Consider the following 14,804-nt stretch of genomic DNA (forward strand, 5'->3'; position numbering starts at 1 on the left):
GACCACCAGCTGGGAGTCGGTGAAGACTTTCAGACGCCGGATGCCGAGCTCCTTGGCGAGTTTGAGTCCCGCGACTAGGGCCTCGTACTCCGCCTCATTGTTGGTCACTGGAAATCCGAACCTCAAGGCATACTCGGCTATCACTCCATCGGGATTGGTGAGGACCAGCCCAGCCCCTCCACCTTCAGGGTTCGACGACCCGTCAATGTGGAGCGTCCAGATCGGGAGATCGAGGCTGGGTGTCTCCGGCGGCTTAGGTTCCGCCTCCTGCACAGTGCACTCAGCGAGAAAGTCCGCGAGCACCTGGGCCTTGATGGCTGGTCGGGGCTGGTAGCGGATGTCGAACTCACCAAGTTCTACTGCCCACTTCACCAGCCGTCCCGCATTCTCTGGATTGCTGAGAATCTGCCGCAGTGGTTGATCGGTCAAAAGGGTGACAGAATGAGCCTGGAAATAGGGGCGAAGCCTCCTGGTCGCAGTCAGCAGCGCGAAGGCGATCTTCTCAGCCTTCGTGTACCGCGTCTCGGCATCCCGGAGGACTCGGCTGATGTAGTATACAGGCTTCTGAAGTCTTGCCTCTTCCCGAACCAGTACTGCGCTGACTGCGGTTGGGAAGACCGCCAGGTAAAGGTAGAGCATCTCCCCCTCTTGCGGCTTGGACAGCAGGGGAGGAGACGCCATGTACTCCTTGAGCTGGTCGAACGCCGCATGACATTCGGCCGTCCAGAGGAAGTCTTTTGGGCGCTTCAACACCTTGAAGAATGGTTGGCAGCGTTCGGCCGACTTTGCCACAAATCGTCCGAGCGCGGCGACCCTTCCAGCGAGCTCCTGAACCTCCTTCACTTTGGTCGGAGGGGACATATCTTGGATGGCTTTGATCTTGTCCGGGTTGGCCTCGATCCCGCGCTGGTTGACAATGAAACCGAGGAACCTCCCGGCCGAAGCACCAAAAGCGCACTTCGCTGGGTTTAGCTTCATGCGAAACTTTCGCAAGGTGGTGAAAGTCTCCTCCAGATCTGCAATGTGCTGGTCTGCATGGCGGCTTTTTACCAGCATATCGTCCACGTACACCTCCATATTCCGGCCGATCTGCTCCTTGAAGATTTTATTGACGAGGCGCTGGTAAGTGGCGCCAGCGTTCTTCAGACCGAAGGGCATTACCTTGTAACAGTACAGCCCCCGGTCTGTTATGAAGGCAGTTTTCTCCTCGTCCTGTGGAGCCATCATTATTTGGTTGTAGCCGGAGAAGGCGTCCATAAAAGACAGTAGCTGATATCCGGAAGTCGCGTCGACCAGTTGGTCTATCCGTGGAAGCGGAAAGCTATCCTTGGGGCACGCCTTGTTCAGGTCGGTGTAGTCGACGCACATCCTCCACTTCCCGCTCGCCTTCCGGACAAGTACGACGTTTGCCAGCCACTCGGGGTAGCTCACCTCTCTTATGAAACCTGCCTCCAAGAGTTTGTCTACCTCCTGGTCGACCACCCGGATCCGATCCGGGGCACAGTGTCTCTTCTTTTGCTTTACTGGTCGGTGGGTCGGGTCGACGTTGAGGGCGTGAGAAACGACCTCCGGGTCGATCCCAGGTACATCGGCCGCCGACCAGGCAAACACATCTGCATTGGCTCGGAGGAATTCCACTAACCGGAGCCGAGCTTCCAAGTCGAGGTTGGCACCGACCCGGACCGTGCGGTCCGGGCGGCCTTCTTCGAGGGGAACTTCGATTACGCCCTCGGCCGGCTCCCCGTGCCGCAAGGCCACTTCGTCTCTGGCGTCAAGTGACTCGACGCTTAGGGCCTCCATGGGCTTCTTCCCTTTGAGAGTTGCTAGGAAACACTGCCGTGCGGTCGGCTGGTCACCTCGGACCTCTCCAATCCCAGCCGCTGTGGGGAACCGCATGAGCAAATGGTAGGTAGAAACCACCGCGCGAAGGGCGTTCAGTCCGGGTCGTCCGAGGATAGCGTTGTAGGCCGAGGGGACACGGACGACCAAGAACCCGAGCCGCACCGTGGCTTCTGCGGGTGCAATGCCCGCAGTCACAGGCAGCTTGATGACACCTTCGGCCGAGATAGCGTCTCCAGTGAATCCTATGAGGGGGGTGGATGTTTTGTGCAACAATTGTCGGGAAAAGCCCATCTTTTGGAAGGCCTCGTAATACAAAATATCAGCTGAGCTTCCACTATCCACAAGAACACGCCTTACATCATAGTCCGCCATAGTGAGAGAGATCACCATGGCGTCATCGTGGGGAGTCTGAACCCCCTTTACATCTTCATCACAAAAAGTGATTACATTTCCGACCCGCTGCCTCTTCGCGACGGCCACTCCTGATACTTCCGCCGAGCCCCCTGCGTTCCTCACGGGCCGAGAGCAGCCCCCAGTGATGGTGTGGATCACTCCCGCAACGGGTCGATTCTGCTCCCGAGGCTCCTGAGGGGCCGGGTCGGCTGGACGCGGGTCTGCGGGGGGACGTCGGTCGTTTACATATCGACCGAGACGCCCTCGGCGAATGAGAGCCTCGATCTCGTCCCGAAGCTGGAAGCAGTCTTCGGTATCGTGGCCGTGGTCTCGGTGGTACTCACAGTACGCCCGAGAAGGCTTCCTCCCAGGGATCTTCTTCATCTGCCTCGGGACCGGGAGGTCCTCCCGCCCCTTGACCTCCATGAGGATCTGGGCCCGGGGGGCCAGGAGTGGGGTGTACCGGTTGAAGCGTCGGTGCGGAGAACGAGGGCGTGTGGCGCCGTGGTTCCTTGCTGGTGACGGGCTTCTGCGCCGGCGTTGAGGCGTCGGGCTCCTCCTCTGGGGTGCCTCTTTTCGCCTTTTCTTCCCGGGCTTTAGAGGGGCCTCGGCGGCCTCCTTGTTCCGGTGGGAGGCTGCCTCCTCGGCGTCTGCATACTGGTTTGCCCGAGACAACAGCTCCGGAAAGCTCCGCGGCAGGCGTTTGTCCAGGGAGAAGGTGAGTCTGCCCTTCCGGAAGCCTCGCTTCAGGGCTGAGAGAGCCACCTCCTGGCTCAAATTCCGGACCTCCAGTGTTGCCTTGTTGAAGCGGGTGAGATAATCCCGCAGGCTCTCTCCCTCGTTCTGCCGGACATCGAAGAGGGAGTCGGAGACCAGTCTTCGCCGGCTACTGACGGCGAAATGGCTGATGAAGAGACGGGTGAACTGGTGGAAGGACTGGATGGAATTAGCCTCCAGGCCGGCGAACCACGCCCTTGCCGGGCCGCGGAGGGTCGCCGGGAAGGCCTTGCAGAGGAGAGGATCCGATGCTCCATGGAGGAGCATAAGAGTCCTGAAACTCTCCACGTGGTCCCGTGGGTCCGCCGCCCCGTCGTAGGGTTCGATCGCCGGCATTTTGAATCCCGGCGGGTTTAGGGTTCGCAGGATCCTTGAGGCAAGCGCCGGCTGGGAGGAGATTTCCAAGTCGGCGAAGGGATCTTTGGAGTGGCCCTTCAGGACCTGGAGCTGTCTGTGGAGATCGTCCACCCGCCGGTCCAGGGAGCGCGACCGGTGGGTGGGAGACAAGGAGCGGCGCGAGGGGGACCGACTGGAGTGCGGGCCCCTCGAGGACTGGGGTGTCTGAGAACGCGCCCGGGTCCGCCTCTCGTACCCCGCGCAGCTCCGATGAGAAGGTCCTGGCAGAATGGACCGCACTCGAGAATCCTCCCCGCGCCGGCGCTCCTCTCCATGGGAGAGGAAGGAGCGCGGGTTGTGAGGAAGAGGCGAGTGCTCGGGGAGCAGCGGCTCCTGAGCCCGCTGCGGCACCCGAGAGATCACACCCTGCAGATTCTGCACTGCCTCCGCGAGGGTGCGAACCTGCTGGGCTAGCTGGTCGAACTGAGCAGGTTCGACCGTCTGAATGGGAGGAGAAGCGGTGGAATGCTGCTGAGAGTGTGTTGGGGACGCAGCAGCCTCCCGGCCAGAGGCGCGAGAGGCTCCGCGACCGGAAGCATTGGAAGCTCCGCGACCACCTCGCCGTGCCATTACGATCGTTCTGAGATTCGTCCCTTCCTCTAGCGCCAACTGTTGCTGGTGGTCCAAACCGAGAACGATTGACACGACGGTGTGAACGGGGTTCCGCCTGAGTTGTCTTGGTTGGTGCTGGTTGCGCTCCACCTTCCGCCAAGGAACCTGCAAACAAGCCTTGCACCACCACCAGGGTGGTGATGGCCCTCCGACGGTCAAGTCAGAGGAGATTGGAGGAGGAGAGATGATAATCACAAGTGGGAGAGAGTGCTCTGGGAGGTATTGCTTACCCCCCCTTCTCCCCCCAGCCGCATATATACCTGGCTGGGAGGTCTCTCAGGGGGGTTTGTCGTCGTGGGGCACGATAGAATGGCCACTGACATGGCCGTTACGGGGCGTCGTGGAGCAGCGCTGGGTACGGTCATGGCAGGGCGTAGTGGAGCTCCGCTTTGTACGGTTGATACAGGAGATCGTGGGCAGCATCGGGTACAGCCGTTGCAGGGAGTAGTGGAGCAGGAGGCCGCGGCGTGCCTCTGGAGAATAGCCTGTCGTTATCAAAAGATCTCCGACTCGGGGTCGGAATGCTGGATCATAGGGCAGCCGACCCGGGGTCGGGCTGCGAAGCCGAGGAGGTCCGACTCGGGGTCGGAGTGCTGGATCATAGGGCAGCCGACCCGGGGTCGGGCTGCGGAGCCGAGGAGGTCCGACTCGGAGTCGGAGTGCTGGATCATAGGGCAGCCGACCCGGGGTCGGGCTGCGGAGCCGAGGAGGTCCGACTCGGGGTCGGAGTGCTGGATCATAGGGCAGCTGTAGCTTTCCTGGATACGCGTGCCGATCACGTGGGGCATGGCGGCTCAATTCCCCCATAACAATAATCATTTTGAAGTCTGAATTCAAGTTTGAGATTCAATTTGGTGCATGATTTCAAGGATCACCGGGCTAGTCAAAGATTCACAATTTCCACAAATGAAAGGGCTCTTATTTACAATAGTCCATATATACTAAAAATATAGTCGATTGTGATGAAAAAGGTACACGATATGAAGAGTAAATGATTGATTTTTTTTAAAAAAAAAACAATACAAACAGATTTCAGAAACATTGCCCCTTCCCTTGTCTCATGTCGCGTGTTTAATTTGATTAAAATGTAACCAAAATCAAGTGCCAGCTAGGGTTGTGGAAATTAAATGGCAATCGACCAGAGTTAAAAAGAGAATGCATAAAATAAAAGCATAAATTCGAACACGAAGAAAAGGAATTAATCCCAGTCATGTAATTTGTCTCCTAGTTGAGTTGAGCTTGAACCAGCAGTTTATTTCATGAGTGAACAAATGAGCTAAGTTTCATTGCAATTAAGTTATACCCACTTACCTATGTACATGTGTAATCAATCGTACTTGTTTTGTAAGTTTCAAAAAAGAAGAAGAAGAAGAAGAAAAACAAGAAGAAGAAATAATTACGTAGGGACAATTATGACCCACAAGATAGTAACATCTTCATCACATGTAAGCAACCCATGTTAGCTCTATGAGCATGACTCCAATTGATGCCCCACGGCAAAGGTGATAACCGTAGATTAATTGCTACAAAAAACAAAGCGTTTATTATTACACAACTATAAGAACTCTTCTCAGCTACAGCAAATAGCATAGGTCAATCACTTATTATACCTCAAAGGCTGCTTACCAATCCTAACATAATGATATAATCGAGCTACCAGGGCAAGCTGGTGAATGGAACAGCTAGCGACCTAAATCCTAAGCCGAGGCAACCGCAGAGCACTGAGGGCTGGCGACATCGAACTTCACCACGCCGCCGGCAGCATTTACCGTGCGGAGATAGCAAGTATTCTCATCCCTGTACTTGTACGACGACCTTGTGCTCCCGCTCCCCCAAACCGGCGCTCCGTCGTGCATCAGCACCGACCCCTCGGCGTCCTGCCGGTCGGTCAGCGAGCTCGTGCTCACCGCCATGTTCTCGTTCAAGTTCACAATCTCCTGCAGCTGGTGGTACAGCCTCGTCTTCTCGAACACCGCCCCGCCGATGGCGTTCACGCTCGACGTCTGCACCTGGAGCGGCGCCTCGATGAAGACCTGCACCCTCCCCACTGTTTGGTGCCCCTTGGCCACCGCCACCGTCGTCCTCTCCTTGTTTGTCATCTCCACCTGTTTCACTGCCCCCCGGTTCTGGACCTCCACCTGGCTCTTGAACTTCACCTTCTGCCTCACCGTGGTGGTGATGTTTCCCTTCGACGAGCTCACCCACCCCGAGAACCGGATCAGCCCCTCGGCGTTCACCTCCGACTGCCCGTCTGGGTTCCGCCACTCGGCGTGCCGGTTAATTTGGAGCGGCGGTGATGAGTACTCCACCAGGCCGGCTTCCACTACGTCGGACCATGCATCCACCCATAAATGGAGGTTTCCACTCAGCAACCAGTAAGGTTGGCTGTCCTTCACCCCGAGCCCGATTTCGTGTGGCTGCCCGTCCAACAATAGCCCCAAGAATGGCGTTATATCGAGGTCGTAAGATGGGATGTCGAAGGCGCCAATGGCGGTCACCGGGGACCAGAAGTAGGGGTTGATCGAGCCAGGGTATATAACGGCGAACGGAATGTGGCCGCCAACAAACTTTCCGTCAATGGTCGCGTATAACTGGCGGAAACCGCCATTGGCTCGGGACGTGCCGAGCTGCCCCTGGAATGAGGATCGAAGCGGGTTTGTGTACCAGAACTCATCGTCGGCGTGGTACGAGCTGAAGATCTCGATCACAGCGCGGTAGGTGTTTCTGGGAATGGTGACCGACGCCGCGGGCACATGGGAGTCGTTGTTGACCAGAAGCCAGAAACCGCCGCCCTCAGCGCCTTTTTCACAAGAAATGGGGATGATGAGGTCGGCCGGCTCGCGGTAAAGGCCTTTGACAGTCGGATGGGCGGTGCCGATGGTTGCCGGGCGGGCAACGGGGACGGCACCCCGGTAGAAGTGGAGGGAGACGTTGGCGGAGAAGACGCCGGGGAAGGAGGTGACGTTGGAGTTCTCCAGCCTCATGGTGACGGTGCCGGCGTCACCGAGGTGGCGGAGGAGCGAGGTGTAGCGGGTGACATCCTTGTGGACCTTCCAGAAAGCGCCGCCGGGGAAGGTGGGGACGGGTGTGGTGGTGCGGATGACCTCAGCGCCGTTGACCCATACGGCGGCGACGCGGTCCCTCTGGACGTCGGAGACGGAGAAGGAGAGCTCGAGGACGACACGGGTCCAGGGGGCGGGGCAGTCGGGAGGCTGGGTGTAGTTGGCGGTGGCGGGGGGAGAGCCAACTGTGTCAGCGAAGTCGCGCTGTAGGACGAGGACAGAGCACTTGGGGTTGGTCTCTCTGGGGATGGCCGGGGGGAGGGTAGGGTCCAAGAACTCCAGGCTGACGTTTGTGGCAGGAACTTGGTGCAGTTTGAATGAGGAGGTGAAGCATGACGCCCCGGAGAAACAGAGAGAAGTGAAGATAAAGAGTAGAATGAGTGGGGCCGCAGCAGAGCGGAGGTGGCTGTGGTTGAGATGCATCTCTGATGCTTGACTCGGAGCTCTTGTGATTAAAGTGGAATAATGGAGATGGCCTTGGATAATAGTAGAAGAACCATGAGACGCGAAGGATTTCTTGTTGTGAGAGAGTGCAGTCTTTTACTTGGGTATATATAGGCCAGAATTACACTGTTTTTTGGTTTAGAAGAAAGGAAAGGGAAGGGAAATGTGGAACATATTTATCCGTTTTCTTTGTTTGTGGATGAATTAGCCTGCACTTTTACGGCACTTGAGAACAGGGGAAGTGTGGAGGAGGAACTTTCGTGGTGGTTCGTATTTTTCTCTTGCGCTCCAGTTGTGGGTTCTCTTTCTGCTGCGTACGAATTTCATCGACTGGGGCGTCCGAAGGAATCCAAGACCATCGATGGTGGAGCGAATGTATAACGTTTTTGGTTTTACAGGTGAACAGAAGATGATAAATGATAGGATTTATAATTTATTTCTTTTTTTGGGGCTCGTTTGAGATATATTATGAGATACGGAGGAGTCTACCTTCCATGTCTTTTTTAGCCGTTAGCGGACTGTTCGGAACTGGGAGTGCGCCTCAGCTTTCTCTGGTCTATTATAGAGATGGACGTCTATAGACGATTTTCTCATCCTTCTGAAAAATTTCTTCCGGAGGCTCAGCCTTGTGGAGGAAGGGATTAGGACGACTTATCTGGCTTATTACTATTGACTAGATAGAAATGCCTAAGTCTTTGAGAACAGAAGAGCACATATGAGGCTGGTGGCGGATAGGGCCCTTCTTTATATGGCGGAGGTCTTTGGCATCACTGCGTCGTCGTCCCTTGGGTTAGCTAAGAAAATCTAGGGCTCTCATTCCGCTCTTATAACGTCCAAAACTATGTTCGTCTCCTGAGAGCCCCCATGTTCCAGTTTCTCAAGGTAAACTTCGACGGTAATGTCGGTGAGAGAAGGGGTAGCGGCAGTGCCGGATTTGTTATCAGATATCAGGAGGCCAGATTTGTGGCGGCGGAAGATCAGCGAATCTTTGATCAAACCGTGATCGGTGTCGAGGTCAGAGCCGCAAAGGAGGGTGTCTCCTATACGAGGCGAGTACTGGGCGCAGACCTATTGTCCTTGAGAGGGATTCAGCCATGGTGATCGAGTGGATCCAAGATACGGGCCGTGCTGCCGGTGGAATTCGGTTGATTCATGACATCCGCAGTCTTTTGGGTGAGTGCGCCTTCCATCGAGCTACTCATGTTTACAGAGAGTCAAACAATGCAACAGACTGGGTGGCATTCTTTACGGCTCATCATTCTGGTAATTTTATTTGGGATAACCACATCTCGGTCCCGTCTCCTTTGCATTTGTTCCTCCTTTCTCTTGTTCTGAAAATGAGACAATAGCAATCCCAAGAAACATATATTGAATATCAAACTATATGTATCATTCAGTAAATGTACATTTGGCCTTCACTAAATGTATATTTAACCATATCTAAATTTAAGGTCACTTTAGATTACTAATAGTCCTAGAGAGGAAAAAATGATAAACCCTTTCTTATAATATCAATGATGGAGTGGCTTTTTTCCTCTCTGTTTCCGTGGGAAGATGAAAGGCTTTCTCATGCGCTGACATGAAACATTACTTTGGCAATTGTCAAGCAGGCCATTAAATGAAATATGTGGATTTGATAGGAAATTAGTTTCCATGTCAGAACTGGATAACAAGAAGTGATATTCACTACAATAATATTGATCCGGACAACATGTTCTACGCGATCGACTTTTATAATACTTACTAGATAAATGATCTATCAGACTCTATTAATATACTAGGTTGCTTCAACCATAAATATAGATACTTTACTAGTTTTGATAATCTAGTTATCATAAATTATCGATTTGCTTCCATCTTTTGAATCTTGATCCCATACCGCGAAGGAATCATCGTTTGGAAGTAGTTGAGTTAGCTACAAAGGGACCTTAGTAGAGGGAAGTGCCACTTCATATAGTGCAATGCCAGTACCCGAAGTAATCAATCGATGGCAGTACACCCTATTCGAATCTCTCAAAACAAAATTTGGCGACCACTAACATTAGGATAGAGTATTCCCTTTTAAAGCTGATTTGACTTATTCATGCTCTTAAGTCTTATGAATCATAGCTTCTTATTTTAGTTAAATTCTATCTTGCTGTTCCACTATTTCTACTCAACTCTTAATATTTTGGTCATAAACTGGATCTTAAAATAATTGCTAGCAAGAATAATGAAGGTTTCTGATAAGAAAATGAAATTACCCTACCAAACAGTCAGAGGAATATATTTTACTAAAATACTAAACTCTGAATATGTTATTTAACCTGATTAGCTAAAACAGAGGATAAAATCCCACAATATGGTACACGGACCGGATCACAAGCAAACATGGACCCAATACAACACCAGCCGAGGGACTTCAGCTGCGGAGGGCCGAGAAACCGATCCAACCCAAACCTCAGGAACCCAACCATTTGTGGTTCGCAAGCTGGTTCGGCTACGAGTCCAAAACCGACACACATGAAGCCGTCTCCGCGTCATCTCGAACCGTCCCGCCCACCATGATCACCGTTCGGAGATGACAAGCCTTATCGTCCCTATACTTGTAAGTTGACTCGGTATCTCCGCTCCCCCACTTGGCCACCCGGTCCTCCATCAGCGCCGAGCCCTCCGAGTCCTGCCGGTCCGTCATCGTGCTGTAAGCCACCTCCTTCCCCACCGCCACGCTCGTTGTCTCCTGTAACTTATGGTACATCTTCGTCTTCTCGAACACGGACCCCCCGCCGCCGTTCGAACTCATCGTCTCCATCATCAGCGGTGCCTCGGTCTCCACTTGCACTCTTCCGATCACCTTGTGGTTCTTCTCCGTCCTTACGTTCGTTCTTGACTTTACCTCCATTGATGCTTGCTTTATAGATCCCTGACGATGAACTTCCACCCGGCTCTTGAACTTTAGCCGTTGCTTTACGCTCGTGGTAATGTTCCCTTTTGATGAGCTCACCCAGCCGGAGAACCGGATGATCACCTGCCCGTCGATCGAGGACTTGCCGTCTAGGTCTCTCCAGGCGGCCTGCCGGCTTAGCTTCAGTGGCGGGACCTTGTACCGGACCAATGCTCCCTCGACGCCGTCCGACCATGCATCGAGCCATAGGTGGAGGTTGGCTGACACGAGCCAGTACGGCTGGCTGTCTCTGACGGTCAGCCCGAAATGGTGCTCGGGTCCGTCGAGCAATTTCCCCACAAATGGCGTGAGGTCAAGGTCGTAGGAAGGGTGGTCGTAGGCGCCGAGGGCGGCGACCGGCGCCCAGAAGAAGGGATTGATCGAGCCGGGGTATATGACGGGGAAGGGAACGACCGCGCCAGCGAAGCGCTTGTCGATTGTGACAACCACCTGGCGGAACCCGCCGTTCGCCTTGCTCGATGGCGACGTGAGGCCGCCGCGAGGACCGTTCGTGCGGAGCGGGTTGGCGTACCAGTACTCGTCGTCCCCGTGGTGGGAGACGTAGATCTCGAGCACTGCACGGTAGGTGTTGTTGGGGATTAGGACAGTGGTCAATTGCACGTCAGACTCATTGCGGATCTTGAACCAGGAACCGGGACCGCAGTCCCCGAGCTCATTGGAGATAGGAATGATTAAATCCGCCGGCTCTCTGTATAAACCTTTGATGGTTGGGTGAGCTGAGAGCCGCCCACTCCCTAACTGTCCGTTCGCGTGCGCATTTGTTGGTAGTTTTAAGCTCGGGCTTCGGCCGGCGTCATCGGATAATGCGCCGCGGTAGAAGTGGAGGGAGACGTTGACGGAGTAGACGCCAGGGAGGGTGGCGTTGGAGTTCTCGAGCATCATGGAGAAGGTGGTGGCGGAGCGGAGGACGGCGGTGTAGCGGGTGACATCCTTGCGGACGTGCCAGAAGACACCTGGGGCCATGGGGAGGGGGGTGCTGGTGCGGAGGATCTCGGCGCCATCGACCCAGATGGCGGCGATGCGGTCCATCTGGACGTCGGAGGCAGTGGCAGAGAGCTCCAGGATGACACGAGACCATGGGGCGGGGCAGTCGGCGGGTGGGGCGTAGTCAACGGAGGCCGGTGGGAAGCCGAGGGTATCGGCGAAGTCTTCCCGGAGGACGACAGTGGAGCACTTGGGGTTCACGGTGGGGATGAGAGGGGGGAGAGTGGGGTCCATGTACTCGAGGGTCGTGTTCTGAGGGGCGGCGGGTGGTGGGGGGAAGGGGAAGCTTGTGGAGAGGGAAGGAGGAGAGGCGGTGGTTGAACAACCCATGAACAATAGAAAGAATAGCAGAGCGGGGAGTAAGGAGTTAGCTCTGAGGTGATGGTGGTTGGCACTCATCGTTTTTGGTGGACTTTGAATTTGGAATGGAGAAAGGGGAAAGGAGACTGGAGACTAATCTGGAGCTGTGTGGTATGGTTTTAATCTGGCCTAGTGGGAAGGGAGGTGAGATTTTACTTATTGTGGGATTAATTCCATCTGGATGGTGGGATAGACGAGAGAAATATATAGGCTGGTGAATAGCAGAGAAGTAATTGCCTTTGTCTCCTTGTGATGGTAAATTTCGTCGAGGGGAGATGGAGAAGGTGCGAGTACGACCGTTTAAAACGTTTAACTGTTTAGTTTGGTACAGTTTTGATATTTTTACAATATGGGAAAACAGCAGGAGATTGTTTCGATCCTTCGAGGATAATTCCTAGAGAAGGTATCAGGCGTAGCGCGCTTGCATCAATTGTCGTGCATCCGGTGAGACATTCTCTCGAACGGGTGGTGGGTATAGCTGATGGCGTACGAGGGGGCGGAGAAGCTGAAGGCTCCGATGGCTCAGGCGGAGGCGGTCCCTAGCCCGCGACTCCCAAGGTCGAAAGAGGGGAGTTCTTCTTGGGCATCCATGGCAAAGGACGCTCCGAAGCAGCATACATGGATTTCCCACCACATCTCAGAGCCTCAGAGGGCGAGGTGGCGAGACTCAAGAAACTCTTTCCGACGGTCGCGGAGGTGCCGCGTGGACCAGTTGAAGGAATCACGGTCAGTCTGGCTGAGGAGTTGAAAGTCGGACTGAGCTACAATGTAGATTGCCTCCCACTATAGTTTCAAAAATATTTTTCATCTATTATGCCGCGTCACTATCCATATGCCACGTCCTCACCAATCGGCCTTAATCACCTATATAAATATTTTCTGCTATGTAATCGGTCACGTAATCCCTGGTAAATATCAGCAAAGACTTCCAATGAGAGAAAGTGGTTGGAATCCTGAGGAATTAAAATAATTGAGAAACAATTAGGGACTAAATTTGAGATTTTTGAAGTTTATGAACTTATTAAAAATCTGATCTAAACTTTGAAGACAAAAAGCACGATTAACCTTTTTTTCTTTAGACTTAACAACAATAAGGTTTGCGATCTCTTACTCTCTTATTCTCCAACTCTAGCACTTTGATGTAGTTAAGGGTTCCCATACCTACCAACTATTTAAATCAAAGATCCAATTGCCTAATAAGTGGACTCATGAGGAAAATCCATATGATGAAAGATCGTCAAAGGCAATTCAACATGTATCGGTCCAAAAGAAACTTTCACGATGTTCGGGCTTTGCAATGCATCTTGAGTCACCCAAAACAGAGGTAGATGCAGAAGTTGTGAATAATTAATCGAAGATTATCAATACAAACTTTTAGAAAATTGCAAAAATGCCATTTTATGGAACATAATTAATAGGACATTTTTTTTAAAATTTTTGTCCAGATTTCTATATTTCTTTCTTCTACAAACTCCTTTAGCTGAGTTGAAAATCTAGTAGGAGTTTAGAATCATTTTTTTTATATTTATTTAATATTTATCATTTTATTATTTTAGGAAATTTGTATCCTAAAGGAATTAGGAAATTTCCTAAAGAAATTAGGGTAGTCTATTGACTTTATGAGATCTCACTTATAAAATAATTATAATTGTGCTTTTTTGAAATCAATTAATTATCAATAATTTTTTTATTTTTTGCTTGATGTTATTCCTTGCTCGCTATGGTGTAAGATGATGATCATATAAGAAGTGATTGATGCGAGGTCAAAAACTTTGAGCATTCCATTAATTATTCTATTTTTAGATTTATTTTTGTGGATCCCATCCATATATAGACTTTTCTGGCTTGTTTGCATCACATCCTCACTCCATCTTAGAGCTGATTATGGGCTAAGCTTGGGCACAGAAAATATCAAATTTTACATGTACATAAATAGAGTTTAGGCCTGGGACCAACCCATGACTAGCTCTACTCTATCTCCTCCCATACTCTTTTCTCTATCAATCTTGTCAGATCCAGCATGAACTTCCCAATCAAACCCTAAGGGTGTGTAGTGCCCCAAGTACATTCGGTCGGTCATTGACCTTTACACTTGATCAACCAATTAATGGATCAGTGGTATGATAAGAGATCTTTAGCATTTTCTTCAACTCATGCCACTGAAATGAACTTAGCCTTGGAAAATGATGCAGCATATAGAGTCTTGCTACTTGTCAATATGTCATAAAAGAAGAAACAATTGAGTTCGGGATGTTGTGCTACCGGGCATTGGATTAGTCCTATCAAATAGCCAATTCTTTGAAATTATGATGATGTGCAAGGCTAAAGGATGAAATCATGGAGCCGTTCACCAATGGAGTTATTATGTCAAGGTATGATTGCAAAAATCTATCATGCACAATTAGTATGATGAGGTATGATTTTTGTGGAGGCATACCTTATAACAATCCCGGCACACCATCATTTCACAACTCGACTCAACATAGCTCAACTAACTTGTAATCATGAACTAGTTTGATCAGCTACATAAATTTATTTACTCCATTCTGCTCAGCTTAAAACCATATTTTCTAAAATATTTTAAAATATCAAGTCTTTTCTTACTATTTTATCATATATGATTTTTGGTCTATTTCTACCATTTTTTATTCCTCCCATACATACATACATACATACATACATACGTACGTACGTATCATGTAAGTCTTCAATTTGTCCTTAGTCGATGCTCTTTTCATTTTTTCACAAATAACTTTATTTCTTGTTACCATTCATCTATCTCAACATTCTAAATTCAGCTAAACTTACATGGTGCATATGCTTTTTTTTAATTATCTTACATTCTGTACGATAAAGTATAGTTCATCATATGATTGTCCTATACAATTTTTCTTTCAACTTGGTAGATATTTTATATTCAACATAATATTTCAATTGCATTTTTCATTTTATTCAATACCTTAATCTCACTAATAATATCCTCTTCATTC

The 14,804-nt window shown here is 51.2% G+C and overlaps 2 protein-coding genes across 2 annotated transcripts; both read right to left on the reverse strand.

Moving 5' to 3' along the window:
- Positions 1–5,717: 5,717 nt before the first annotated feature.
- LOC103718804 (peptide-N4-(N-acetyl-beta-glucosaminyl)asparagine amidase A-like) lies at positions 5,718–7,505 on the reverse strand. Its single transcript, XM_008807788.2, has one exon. The coding sequence runs from the start codon at positions 7,503–7,505 to the stop codon at positions 5,718–5,720; it is 1,788 nt and encodes a 595-aa protein (XP_008806010.2).
- Positions 7,506–9,820: 2,315 nt separating this feature from the next.
- LOC103718811 (peptide-N4-(N-acetyl-beta-glucosaminyl)asparagine amidase A-like) lies at positions 9,821–12,666 on the reverse strand. Its single transcript, XM_008807799.2, has one exon. It carries the CDS (start codon positions 11,851–11,853, stop codon positions 10,006–10,008), a length of 1,848 nt encoding a protein of 615 aa, XP_008806021.2. The 5' UTR covers positions 11,854–12,666; the 3' UTR covers positions 9,821–10,005.
- Between the last annotated feature and the right edge of the window lie 2,138 nt (positions 12,667–14,804).

The sequence above is a fragment of the Phoenix dactylifera genome, chromosome 3 (genome assembly GCF_009389715.1).
Source record: "Phoenix dactylifera cultivar Barhee BC4 chromosome 3, palm_55x_up_171113_PBpolish2nd_filt_p, whole genome shotgun sequence".
NCBI lineage: Eukaryota > Viridiplantae > Streptophyta > Magnoliopsida > Arecales > Arecaceae > Phoenix > Phoenix dactylifera.